The sequence below is a fragment of the Microcaecilia unicolor genome, chromosome 7 (genome assembly GCF_901765095.1).
Source record: "Microcaecilia unicolor chromosome 7, aMicUni1.1, whole genome shotgun sequence".
Taxonomy (NCBI): Eukaryota; Metazoa; Chordata; class Amphibia; order Gymnophiona; family Siphonopidae; genus Microcaecilia; species Microcaecilia unicolor.
Genome location: NC_044037.1, coordinates 100151242 through 100164636, shown reverse-complemented (window position 1 = coordinate 100164636; position 13395 = coordinate 100151242). Strand labels below are relative to the sequence as shown.

At 41.4% G+C, this 13395-nt stretch overlaps 1 protein-coding gene across 2 annotated transcripts in view; it reads left to right on the top strand.

Moving 5' to 3' along the window:
• Window positions 1-8859: 8859 nt before the first annotated feature.
• The window catches only part of LOC115474481 (secretory immunoglobulin A-binding protein EsiB-like), a 29191-nt gene continuing 24655 nt past the window's right edge, over window positions 8860-13395 (top strand). For both annotated transcript variants that reach the window (XM_030209967.1, XM_030209968.1), the window contains exon 1: window positions 8860-9121. In XM_030209967.1, coding sequence (XP_030065827.1) covers window positions 9029-9121 — 93 coding nt within the window. In that variant the 5' untranslated portion in view covers window positions 8860-9028. The remainder of the gene's footprint in view (window positions 9122-13395) is intronic.

Here is a 13395-nt window from a genome sequence, read left to right as displayed (position 1 = left end):
TGTCAACAGAAATAGGTCTGGTGGTATTTTGCTGTTGTGTGAATGAGCCACCTTGAAAAGAATCTGTGAGATTTCACATGAAGAAACAGCGGGAACAGATCTATGGAGGACTAACTCTATTTCCTGAAAATAGATTGTAGAATTGTAACCTGAATAGCTATTCATGCAATCACAATTTTCTGCTCAAAGAATCTAGCAGAGTGTTGAGCCATCCCAGGTAGTATGATGCCTTGATGGGTCAGAGTTTGACAGCTCCTTTGCAGAGTAGACAGGAGTCTGTGGCACTCCTTGCTTTTGACATAATACTTGGCAAACTGATTGTCCATCTGTGTGTGAATTAAGTGGGTTGTGAAATTATTGTGAAAAGCACAAAGATCCAAACGAATGGCTCTCAGTTCCAAGAGACTGATGCCTTGCACTGACTCCATCACGTCTAATTTCCCTGGGTCATATTTAATATGTGATGCGCCCTCCAGTCTTGTTTAGAAGCATCTGTCGCTAGTAAGATGTAGAGAGAGAAAAAGGTCTTGGACCATTCACAATCCAAGAGATCATTTGAAGTGAAAAGTAAGTGGTAACTGAACTGTCAACAGCTGCTGAAAACGTGATACCGATAAATGAGGTGCCACTGGAACTGTGATGTGAAGCCATGCCCGAGGCAGAAGAAAAAGTAGTGCATCAAGTAGCCAAACAATGGGAGAAGGACTGTAGTCATCAAAACCAAAACAGTTTGAATATGTTGTGCTAGCAAAATGATAGGCCGCATCATTAAGAGTGGTAATTTTATACTAAGTAACACGAGTGATGATATGATCTCTTATATACTGGCTGCAAATGGAACCCTGTGATTAAGATGCATCACTGATGTGACTTCACCTGGTGTGAACACTCCTAGCTCTGAAGTCAGACAGAATGAAGTACTCAGTAGCAATCTTTGTTTGAAAACAGAACAAAGTGAAATTGTGTTCCGATGTCTAAAAATCACATGGGAAAAATTCCCCTTTCTTCCTTGTTCTACAGAAAATACCTGGAGTACACCCAGTGTTCCCTTGGATGGGATTCAATTTATCGATCACAGTCTACTGGAGTTGTGAAAGCAGATAGCATTTATGGTAATTCAATGAAGTGAGTTAACATCTATTTGGAAAGATTGTCAGTACCCAGGTGACTGCCTCAATAGACCTCAAAACATTATAAAAATACTGAAGACAGTCTCCCACTGGAAGATGTCCTAAGTACATATGCCGTTAATGAGGTTAGCGCTAGACTAAACCTTTGGGTTAAAACTCCACTGTAGGTCCTCGAATCATAGTGTCATGCTATCAGTAGCTAACCGAATCAGATGGTTCAACAACCATGAAAGTTGACTAGAACTGACTGAAAGATGGTGTGGATGGCTGTGGCAATTTTTCAACAAGTTGATGCAGATTATCCATGTTGGAGATAAATGATACTGAATCACAATTATGAATCGCAATATAAGCAGCAAAATATAGAAGAGTGATACATGCATTTGCCCATTAAGACCCTACATTTCAAATGCTCAATAGGAGGGTAACCTGCACAGGCTGTAGTTGTTTATTCTTCATATCAGTTGGCAATGTTATAGAAGTCTTATCTGGATCCAGATACTGCATCACTGTAAATTGAGTATCCTCTGTGTTCGATCGAGAGGCTGTAAGAAGAACAGAGCTATAGCCAATTGTAGCCAGAAAATCATAAAAGGAGGAACCATGTTGATGTGCTGATTGCTGCTATTAGCAGGAAAAGAAACTACTAGAGAAGCATTGTGATGCTGCCTTCCAGATGAAGAAGAATTCTATGGTAGAGCAGATCTGGTTGCCAGAGGAAATCATTCAGAGGACATACTAGCACAGGAACAAAGCATGCTGTTGAGAGACTGAAGCAGACATTGATTTTGAATTATATATTGAGGAAGCCTCAGACTGGGTGAGTAATAAAAGCTATGGTTCAAGGAGTTTTTTGAAACAGAAAGAGCACCTCAAGGAGACGAGAAAGTTGGGAGATGATAGTAGGAGCTAATCTGCTCTGGCTATCATCAGGCTGTTGTAACTACCAGATTATACAATCTGATTGCTGCTGCTGCTGTTGATGAATGAATTAACGAAGCAGCTGAAGAATAACCAGAATAAAAGGAAGAGTCAAGTCTGAGACAGTTGCCTGTCTAAAAAGCAGAGACAGACACAGTAAAAAGGCTGAAACTCCGGTATAAGACCAAAACGAACAATTGGAGGAAGTTTCTGCAGAGGAGGCCCAGCATAAATACAAATGCCAGCGCCGATAGGTATGATATTGATAATAAATATTCTGATGTGAGCTTCGAGAACACTATCGATATGATAAACAGCCCGTAGCAACTAGACACAGCACATCAAGAAAATGTACTTGTCTTAGTGTCTTGTTTCTATAGTTATTGTGCCATGGGCATTGGGATTGAGGTATCTCTTCCCACACTGATGAGTTTCTATTGACATCCATATTGGAGTCGTGCGTACTGACATCAACAGTTGGTTTTGCACCAAATATGTTCTGGATACCACTCTAACTATTCTGATCTCCCAGCGACATCGCATGGGTGAGACTAGAAACTAGCACTAATGTGCAGTGGGTTCAGCATCGAGTATTCCTTATCGATACCGATGATGCCTTTGTGTCCTTGTTGTAGTTGAAAACCCAAGTGTCTCTGAGACCAACAACATTGTGATGGAGAGGTACAGAGCTGATGTCGAGCCCGACTTTGGGAATTCAGCTCCTAGATGTACTGGGTGAGCTGTGAGCCTATTCAAAGAAACTCTCACTCTGCTCATGCCGGATGCAGAGGATTGCTTGGTATGCTGATCTGACATCACATCACAATGCCATGATAAGGTAGGGCAGTGGTATCCTCCCAAGTGGTCTGCACATCCTGCATGGCTCCCCAGCTTGGATGTCGACAGCATGCATGGCCCTGGATGTACATTGTACTGCATGAGAGACCAGATCCTGACCCCTGGATGGTATCACAGGAGGGATAACAGAATCAATCTCAGTAGCCAGCTGCTCCTCATCCACTACAGACAGCTCTAGCTGTTTGAGAAGGTGAGATGTCTTAGTTTTCTCCTTGATCGAAGATGAATTGTGGTTTGTGGGGACTTTAGTTTGGAGGATTTAAAAGTCATTATTTTGAGCATTGCAGGCAATAGCTTTGATAATTTAAACACTTTTCAGCAGTGTACTGCTAAGACACCATATACACTGAGAATGTGTCACAGAAAAAAAAAATAAAGATGCAAAATTAAATGTAGTAATAAAAACTATAAATGAACAAAGAGGAAAATGCTAAAAAAAAAAAGCTAAATGAAGAAAACTAAACATGAAGGGACAGAAGGCTTAGTGGGTCTTATCAGTACCACAGACAAAATAAAACTGAGGTGGGAAGAGATTATTTACGGTATTTATAGTAAGTACTGTAGGGCTCGAGCCCAGGGATTGGCCTGGATTGGCAACTGTTGGAAACAGGATACTGGGCTTGATGGACCTTCGGTCTGTCCCAGCATGGTAACTCTTATGTCCTATGAAAAGTAATGAGTGGAACAAGGGTGACCACTCTGCCAGCCCATTCACCCACCATGCATGTGTTTGAGACAAGCTGCAGCAGCCATCCATCCCACCATTTCCTGTTTGCTATGCAGATCACCACCTGCTACCAGGGTTGGCATTATGGGGTGGCAAACAGGGCAATTGCCCTGGGCTCCCATACCATAGGGGGCCCCAGACCTGTGTCAAGCTAAGGGAGGAATAGGCCGAAGGCCAGCTTTTGGACTCCCTCTCCAGTTTCTGTCCTGGGCCCCTGAATGTCTAACACCAGCCCTGCCTGCTGTCTGTCTCTGTCATCCAGCTCCCACCATGTCTTCAACAGATTTTGGAAGGAGGCCTAGAGAATGCATAGCAGGGGAGCACTACTACTACTACTACTTATCATTTTATAGCACTACTAGACGTACGCAGCGCTGTACACTTGAACATGAAGAGACGGTTCCTGCTCGACAATCTAATTAGGACAGACAAACAGGACAAACAAGAGATAAGGGAATATTAAGGTGAGGATGATAAAATAAGGGTTCTGAACAAGTGAATAAGGGTTAGGAATGAGGTGTCCCATCCACCATGTTAAATTCACCTACTGTACACCTTGGCACTGAACTCTTTAATATGTTATTGGATATTATATATGTACCTTAAGCCTGCATATAAAATGCTTTAAAAGGGAAAGGGAAATGGGGCTTGATATACCGCCTTTCTCACATCATTCATACCTCCAATCAGAGAAATATGTATACCATATGTCTTCATGCCTTAATATTGCCCTTTAAGCCTCCCATTGTCCCCTTCCAATGTTTCAATGTCTGTGTTCCATTGTTATATTCCTTAACGTTACTTCGATTGTCTCGCTTAACTCTACACAATGTAATCCATAACCAAGTTGTAACAAATTGTATTTCCTTCACTTATATCATATTGTAAGCCACACTGAACCCGCAAAAAGGTAGGAAAATATGGGATACAAATGCAATAAATAAATAAAATACCTTTTGTATTTTCTCCTAATGTAAATTGTCTTACTTGTAAATTGCCTCGAGCAGAAAGTTGTGGTAACACATAAATCTGAATAAACATTCATCTAATGACTCATTCTTTCCTTCTCACAGCCTTCCTCCCAACCCCAACCTAACCCTGCAATTCTCTACTCCTTTTTCACCAGGCCCGACACTCATCTCTGAAGCTGTGACTGCTGCAGCTATCACAAATCAGTTCAGCCACTATGGCTTCCTTTTTCCAGCCTATATGGCTAATACCTAAGTCTTTTGTTCTGTCTGGGTTGATTCAGGTCACTGCCATCTCCCTTCAGCCTGAATTGAATTTTACAGTATGTCTCCAGAGATCTGGTAATATCTGTAAAATCCCAGTGTGTCCAGTTCTTTGGTAAACGCATAGCGCATGTTTTAAATACAGATGAGTGACCCTCTTATACAGTGAGAATGGTGGTTGCAGAAGCCTCTTATAGATATAGTTGTATTTTAATTGTGGACAAACAAGTAAGACTTGTTCTTGCAGTGGTGAGAGTGTTCTACAGAAATCCACTGAAACAAGCATATAAAGTGTACTCCCACTGAAATTACAGCCCATGCCCATAACCTTAACATCCATCCGTCCTGTACAACAGTGAGTCTTTATCTTACTACTGTTGACTCATATTCACTATGAAGATCTATGCCTGCCTTTAAAAAGATTTTAAAGGTGATTCTCTTCCAGCAAGCTTTTGGTGTAGTCCTTATTGATGGTTAAGATTTCTGGGTGTTTATCCCCAGCGTCACACCCACTGTTGTGTCTAGAATTGCGGTGGGAGGGAAGGGTTGTGGGGGAGGTTGGGTGGGGTGTGTGGCCGTGATTTAAGATTCTGAGGTTTGGGTTTCTTTAACTGTGACTTTGGTTAAGAGAATTTTTGTATTTTGTACGCATTGTATTTCGCAGTCTTACATTTCTGTTATACCTTTTGCCTTTTTTCTAATAAAGATAATTAAAAGTTTTAGGGGTGTTTAAGTATGTTGGCGTATTACCTCTGTTCAGGTATGGGACCTTTGGTTGTAATGTGTAGTTGATATATTTTAAATGTTTTTGTTTGTTTTCTTTGATTACTGATGTCAAATTTTGATATTTATTTTTGTTATGTTTATTAATTGTGTATGTAATTTTGTAATCTGCTTAGAATTTTTGAGATAACAAGGAATATAAGACTTTTATAATAAACAATGGTTTTAAGTCTGGACTACTGTAAGCTATGTAGGCCTTTAAAAAAGAGATAAGTCAAACAAAAGATGGCAGCTAAAATGATTACAAACAACCTTAAGAAAGCATGCCTCTCTTATTGTCATCTGTGCACTGCTTACTTATTTCCCTGCAGAGTAAGTTTAATATTCTATGTTTAACTTTATAGTTGTTGAAAGAATGTGTATTTCCATCCCTTAGCCCCCCCCCCCCCCCCCCCCCCCCAGGGAGGGAAAACACATATAAGGAAGAGTAAGTAAGGAAGAGTCTGTTTCCATTAGGCGCAGCCAGTAAATTACCTTTTATTAGCATCTCACAGAGCCCAAAAAAAATACAAACAGTAGTTCTCTCCCTGCAGCAGGTTGTCAGTCAGCAAATGCGCATCCTGAAAGACAAGGACTGCTCTGCTCACACCTCCCAGACATCACATATATATACTGTTGCAAATTCCATTTCTCATAAATCATGTGATTTCCCATAAACTAGCACCATTAGGTTGCCTTATACCATATATGGATTGGTCATGTATTCTATCAGTCTCTCCTGATGTGTTTGCACGTGAACAATCTGTGGCCATTGGTTAGTCAGTTATCAATATAGCGTGCAGTTAGTCACAGAGCATAAAATTACATAGAACAATACCCTTGTGTCCTCTCTCTGTCTATCTCCCTTAGCCCTCACACTGTGTCCTCAGCCTGGCAGCAACTGCCAAGGTCACATCCATCTTATATGAAAAACATACTCAGCTGCAAACAAATGTTATGAAGTGTCGGTTCTCAGCTCCTGAGAAAGCAATGATTGTTACACAAGATGCTGAGTTAGTAGGCTAACATGTGAGAACCAAACTGACAGTACAGGCCATAGGCCTAGCCCTTAGTAACAGGCCTAAAAAGAGGAAAGAATATACAAAAGGAATTGAGCCTAAGGGGGTCTTTTACAAATGTGCACTAGCATTTTTAGTGTACACTAAACATTCGCACGTGCAAACCATGTAGACACCTATTTAGGCATATTTTCAAAGCACTTTGGGAGGCTAAGTTCCATAGGTTTCTATGGAACTTTGGGAGGCTAAGTGCTTTGAAAATGAGCTTGATAATATTCCTATGAGCATCAACACCTCACATACTAATTTTTAGTGTGTTCTAAAAACGCTAGTGCACCTTTGTAAAAGGGACCCTAAGTATTTAAGAGAAAAAAATGGCATTCTTTATCTCAGATTGCACAATGAAATCAAACCAGATTGTTGAGTCTCACTGTAGTGTCTACACATCAACAAGTTGTGTGTACTTTTTCAGGAGCAGTCGCAAAGCTGTGGAACTTGCTGCCATCGATGCTGATAAATTCTGATGCTTTAAATTATTAGGATTTTCACTTTAAGTTGAAAACTTGTTTGAAGGATGCTGTGGTGGGTCAGTAAGTTCAACTGTATTTCTTGTGGGTGGTAGGGATGTGCATTGATTTGAAACATCATAGGAAGCAGGGGCGTAGCTGCTATGGGGCCCCTGGGGCCTGGGCCCCCGTAGATTTGACCCTGGACCCCCCTGATGGTGACTCTCTCAACCCCCCCTCCCGCTGCCAACCTGCCACCCGCTACCTTTGCTGGCGGGGGACCCCCATCCCCCGCCAGCCGAAGTCTTCTTCCTTTGTTTGGTTTCTGACTCTGACGTCCTGCACGTACAATGTGCAGGACGTCAGACTCAGTCAGAAACCAAACGAAGAAGACTTCGCCTGGTGGGGGTTGGGCTCCCCTGCTAGCAAAGGTAGGCGACGGTGGATGGGGGGTCAAGAGGGTCATCAGCAGGGGGGGGGGGTCAAAGTTGTTGGAGGTGTTGGCAATGGCGGGCGGGCGGGTTGGGGGGGTCGGTGTCGGCAATGGCTGGCTGGCGGGCGGGTGGGGGTCGGCGGCACCAGGGGGGGCTAAAATGTGCCCCCTCACCTCGGCTCTGGACCCCCCTACCATTGAAGTCTGGCTATGCCCCAGATAGGAATTAACAACGACATATCCTATGTCATTTCATGTTGTTGGCAAATGAAAGCAAGCAAAAAAACTTTCTGTTTTTTCATGTGCTGTCCATAGTGCACAAATAGAGCATGCATGTGCACACTTTGAGAATAGTGTGCATGAATACCGCTCAGTCTTTTCCAACAGTGTGCACTATTTCAGAAGAGTGTGTGCTGTTTCTGAATGATATAATGAAAAAAAAAGCACAAATAAAATGAACATTCATGGAAATGATCCATAATGACAATTTTTTGAATGCATACCCCTAATGGGTGGTAGATTATGACTAGTTATTGGAAAGTTTAGGAGAGGGATAATGGATGGAAGATATAAGATGTTGCAGTTTCCTTTTATGTATTTTTGCCTATTTTTTTCATTAAATTATTGCAAATAGCATAAAGATTATAAAAGTGGTTTTGGTATTCTTGAAATACTTTATGTAACTCTGATACTATTGTAATCTGTTTGAATCAACATTATGGCCTGTAAACACAGAATACAATTTTTTTAATGAAATCTGGATATGGTAATGTGACAGGATGGTGCCAAAGTCTACCACAGCACAAGACCATATTTACTGAATTCCACCTGCGATATGTCACAGATAGACAGATGAATAGATATGATGTACTTCTACAGCATGTTTCTATACTTTTGTAGAACACCTAATAATACATGGACAGTGCATGCTTTAAATGCACAATAAGATTATAATGGTGCTCTTGTACATAAATTACACAAACAGTACATATTTTAAAGTAAAATGAGTATGAAAAAAATACTCTGAAAGTGTCCACTCACCTCCCCTTTTTTTACAGCATTATATTTATAGCGCAAGCTTTAAATACAGGGGAATAAAAGGCATGGTCTTGCAATGATGATAGGGTCGTGTGTGTGTGTGTGTGTTTGTGTAAGCAAGCCTCAGAGAGAGAGTCCTCACTGTATGGATCAGTCCAAGAAACCACAGAACAGGGTCATAAGTCATTTCCTTTAGAAGGGGTGGATGTCTCTGCTCACACTAGCACAGAGGTCTGTGTATGTTGTTCCTTATCTCTCCCAGGCAGCTGTGCAATTCTTTCTTTTTCTAAAGCTGAAGGAAATAATACAGATGAGACACCACTTTGGAGGGGGAGGGGAGGGGATAGTTAGAAAATGAACAGATTTGGTGCAAGCAAGTAGCTGAGTTTCAGAACCAAGGCAATGAGGAGACGGAAGAGCAGGAACCTGGTTGAGCCCCGAGGGCTGAACCTATCCCCCAAGAACGTGGCTGAATCAGGATGGAGTTCATGGGAGGTGAGTAAGAATAGTGTATAGTATGTACATCAATTTATTAAATACATCAGGACTGTATTACCTGTGGTTCAGCCCAAGTTCTGTCTGCTCTGAGCTGGGGGAGGGAGAAGAATGAGGAAATGAGGAGAGGAGGAGGGAAAGCTAAGTGGGACAGGTGTGACTATAATAAGAGGAAGGAGTGTGAGTGGGTCTGAGAATAAAACAATCATATTGTCAACCCACCCACCCAATGTTCAAGCCACAAATATTGCATCATTTTTATATGGAGGTCCCATAGGACAACAATGTACCAGCAGTCTCACAATATTTTAGCTGCTGTGCTAGATCTACTGTATTTTTGTGTTCTTGATGTGTTATATTTTTGATGTAAACTGATTTCTGTTCCTATTCTAGGAAACAAGGTGGGGCATAAATGTAAGAATAGAACACAACGTGCAATCATAGGCATCAGAGTAAATACAGTTTCTGTTTTCAAACAAGGCTTAATTGAACAGCTTGAATGTACTGAATGTGCAGCTAAATCTAGCCATTCCAAAGTTATAAGGGTGGGGGGTACAATGTTTTCTATGTTCTGTTTTAAGTTTAAATCTCTTTTATTATTATTAAGTATATACATAACTACAAAATAAAATCTACAACTTACAATAAAACCCCTCCCTGTAAACATTAAACATATAATCATCTAACAAACTCCATCTACACAGTGCCTGTGCTCCAACACTCTCCCATGTCCTCTAAATAGACTAACCCCAGTCCCACCACAAATGAACATATAGCTCACAATTATTCTTCCAATGGTTTTCAATCAGTTTGATAGCTACATCAATTTAAAAAATCAAAAAGATGCTGTATAGCTCTAGACATACTGCTAGACAGAAGCAAAGACTTCCATATAAAGTGAATGGACTTTGTCGGCATTGCCGCACCGAGGACAGCTAGCGCGGCTTGATAAAAGAGGCCCTAACTTAGGTGATAAAGAAATACCAGCCTCAAGTTGCATAATTGTAATAATATGTTGCCAAACTGCCTTCCGAAAAGCCTGCAAATTAGGGCACTTGTAAATAAGATGAAGCCCTGTTGCCCTCTTAAATGACCAACAAAGATCATCTACACTTTGCCTACATTTTTTAGATTTAACAGGAGTCCATAGATACCAATGAAACAGAAAAAAAAAGCATCTGAGTTATGGATGCTGGACATTGTTGATTGTGGACCACGTAGCAAAAAAAAAACTGCTACTGCTGATCTGTGAACGCATCCTGCATTTCAAATTCCCAAATTTTCTGAGTACCCACACAAACCTTCCTGGTCTGAGTCTGGCAACATTTATAGATAGACTTTTTAGAAGTAATGTTATTATAGGTGGAGGCAGGGTGTGCAATGATGTCAATGAGGTGTGGATTTACAGATTGATTCCTTGAGTTATTGTATATACACCAAAAAACTGAGCACTCATTTCAATATTATTTCTTTATATTTTGTTTTGGTTTTGGTTTTATAATTGAGGTAAAAAGTGCCTTGGTTTCTGATATTTTGCTTACTATCATATAAAAGAAACCGTTTGTGGGAAACACCCAGTTTATTAATCAGAACATTTATAAATTGCCTACATTCCCCCCTCCCCTGATACCAGAAACGTATCAAATAAAGCTGGTAACCACCATTAGTCTGGTAGATCTCCAAGATCCAGCTTAGAATGTTGCAATGCATTTTGCAACTGCAACCATGGGTAGAACTGATTTTCTGGAAGTCCAAGCTCCCTCCTTAAGGTTTGAGAAGTCTTAAGTTTCCCATCCTGCACCAGCTCACACACAAACCAAATCTGTCTACGCTGCCAGACATTAGGCCAATGAACTGGCTTTTAAGCTATTAGAATAATATTATTTTTCCAAATAAGAGTTGATACCCCATTAGACTGACAATCAACATTCATTTGTTCAAACTGCTCAAAAGCCATCATACTTTCTGATATTACAGGAAATTCTTTCCCCTGTAAAATGCAGCTTGCTAAATATTTCAGTGGAACTGGAGTCACCAGAGGTTCTTGTAACTGCAGCCAAACAGGTTTATTCTCACAGCCCTGTACCCGAAACCACTGCCCACCTTGCCTGAATAGTAATGTGCAAAATGTGGCAAACTTACCCCCCCCCCCCAACTGCTTAGACTGCTGCGGCCTCATAGCAAATCTAGAAGGCTGCCCACACCATAAGAATTTTGAAACAACCCCCTCAATCCTTTTAAAAAAGACACCAGAAATGGCAAAGGCAACATACCTAAAACTTAATTAATCTTTGGGGCCAGAACCATTTTAATGTCTCCATCTGTCTCCACCAGGACAGATTCAGCAGAGTCGAACCCTTGACCAATTTCTCCAAAAATAAAACTAAAGAATCAACATTTCTTGCACAGTTTCTTCCAAAGTGTTCCCATACCTTATATCCAAATACTTCATTTCAGAAGCCTACCATTTAAAAGGGAATGAAGAAACATAAGCTCAATAAACCCACTTTGACAGAGGGAAAACTCAGTCTTATCCCAGTTTATCCTATAACCAAAGACTAAATCTCTCGACCAGGGCTAGCAATGCAGAAATAGATGAAATTACTGAATAAACCATCAGACCATCAGCATACAGAGAGAACTTAATTTCCAAAGACAGCTCCCAAACCCCTCTATATTCTCTACCTACCAAATTTCCAGAGCTAGAGTCTCCATTAAAAATTAAATAAAAAAGGCAACAAAGGACAACCCTGGCACGTACCCCTAGATACAGAGAAAGCTTCCAATTGCACTCCATTCAAATATATATACCGAAACATTGGCCTCAACCCAAACCATTCCAACACCTGTAACAGAGAACCCCATTCAACCTGATCAATAGCTGTCTCTGCATCCAGAGACACTGCCATCAGGGGCTCCTGAGCTAACTGAGTCAAGATTACAAGATAACACAAAACTCAAGAATTATCCGTGGTTGACTTTCCCCTCATAAAACCACACTGATCAGGATGAATAGCACTGTTCACCACTGTGGACCAATGGTGTAACCAGACACCCTATTTTGGGTGGGCCTGAGCCAAAGTGGGTGGGCACACAAATTTGGGGGCCCCCATGCTCTCCACCCCTGCACAAATTATAAATACCTGAGTTGTCGGGGATCTCCAAGCCCCACCAGCTAAAGACATCTTCCAGTAGCCAGAACAGCACCCTCTCCTACCCATCACAGCTGGTGGCACAGTCCTCATGCTGCCACTGCACACCCCTCCCCCACATGCTTGATTTTCACTCATGCGTGAAAACCAAGCTTGTGCGGTGGCAGGAGGGGGAAGCCAATGCAATGGCAATATGAGGACAGTGCCACTGGCTGCAGCAAGTAGGACAGGGAGCAGTTCTGGTTGCCAGAAGCCCTCTTCAGCTGGCAGGGTTTGGGGATTCCCGCCAGCCACAACAAAGGTGCCAGAATTTTTGGTGGGCCTGAGCACAAAGTGGGTAGACCCAGGCCCACCTGTGGCTATGCCACTGCTGTGGACAACCTACTCACCAAGATCTTTGCATAAACTTTACTATCCACATTTATTAAAGAAATTGGCCTATAATTACAAACTAATGTGGGATCTCTTCCTGGCTTTTGCAACGACAATTATCCTCGCCTCCTTAAAGGTGTCAGAACAACTGCCATCCTGCAGAAAATGGAGAAACACCTTGTGAAACAATGAAACAAATTCAAATGAAAAGGTTTTTGAACAAAATAGCTTACCATGCAGCTGAGAGGCCAAGTGCAGATATATAGATGGAGACAAGATGCGTAATAGAGAGTCAGTTGAGATAAATAGATGGGTGGCTAAACTCAAAGCAATAAATAGTTGGGGTTTGAACTGAGGCTATGTAGAATGTTTCACTTTCTGTTAGCTTCTTTTTCTGTCCCTTAAAAAGACTAGCTAGTACTAAGGGCCTCTCTTACTAAACCATGCTAGCAATTCCCAGCGCAGCAAATGAAAGGAAGCCCATTCAATTCCTATGGGCTTCCTCTCATTTGCCACACGGGAATTGTTAGCGCGACTTTGTAAAAGAAACCCTATGTCTGCTTGAGTGGCCTAAGCCTTTCACATGCTTACATGTTTAAGCTTTGCTGGTTTTGCACTGTACCAAAACATCCCTTGAGGCAGCATTATCCCAGTATGAGTGAAATATGGTCCAAGTTGGTGGTTCACAGACTTGTTATTATTATTTATTTATTTAGATTTTGCTCACACCTTTTTCAGTAGTAGCTCAAG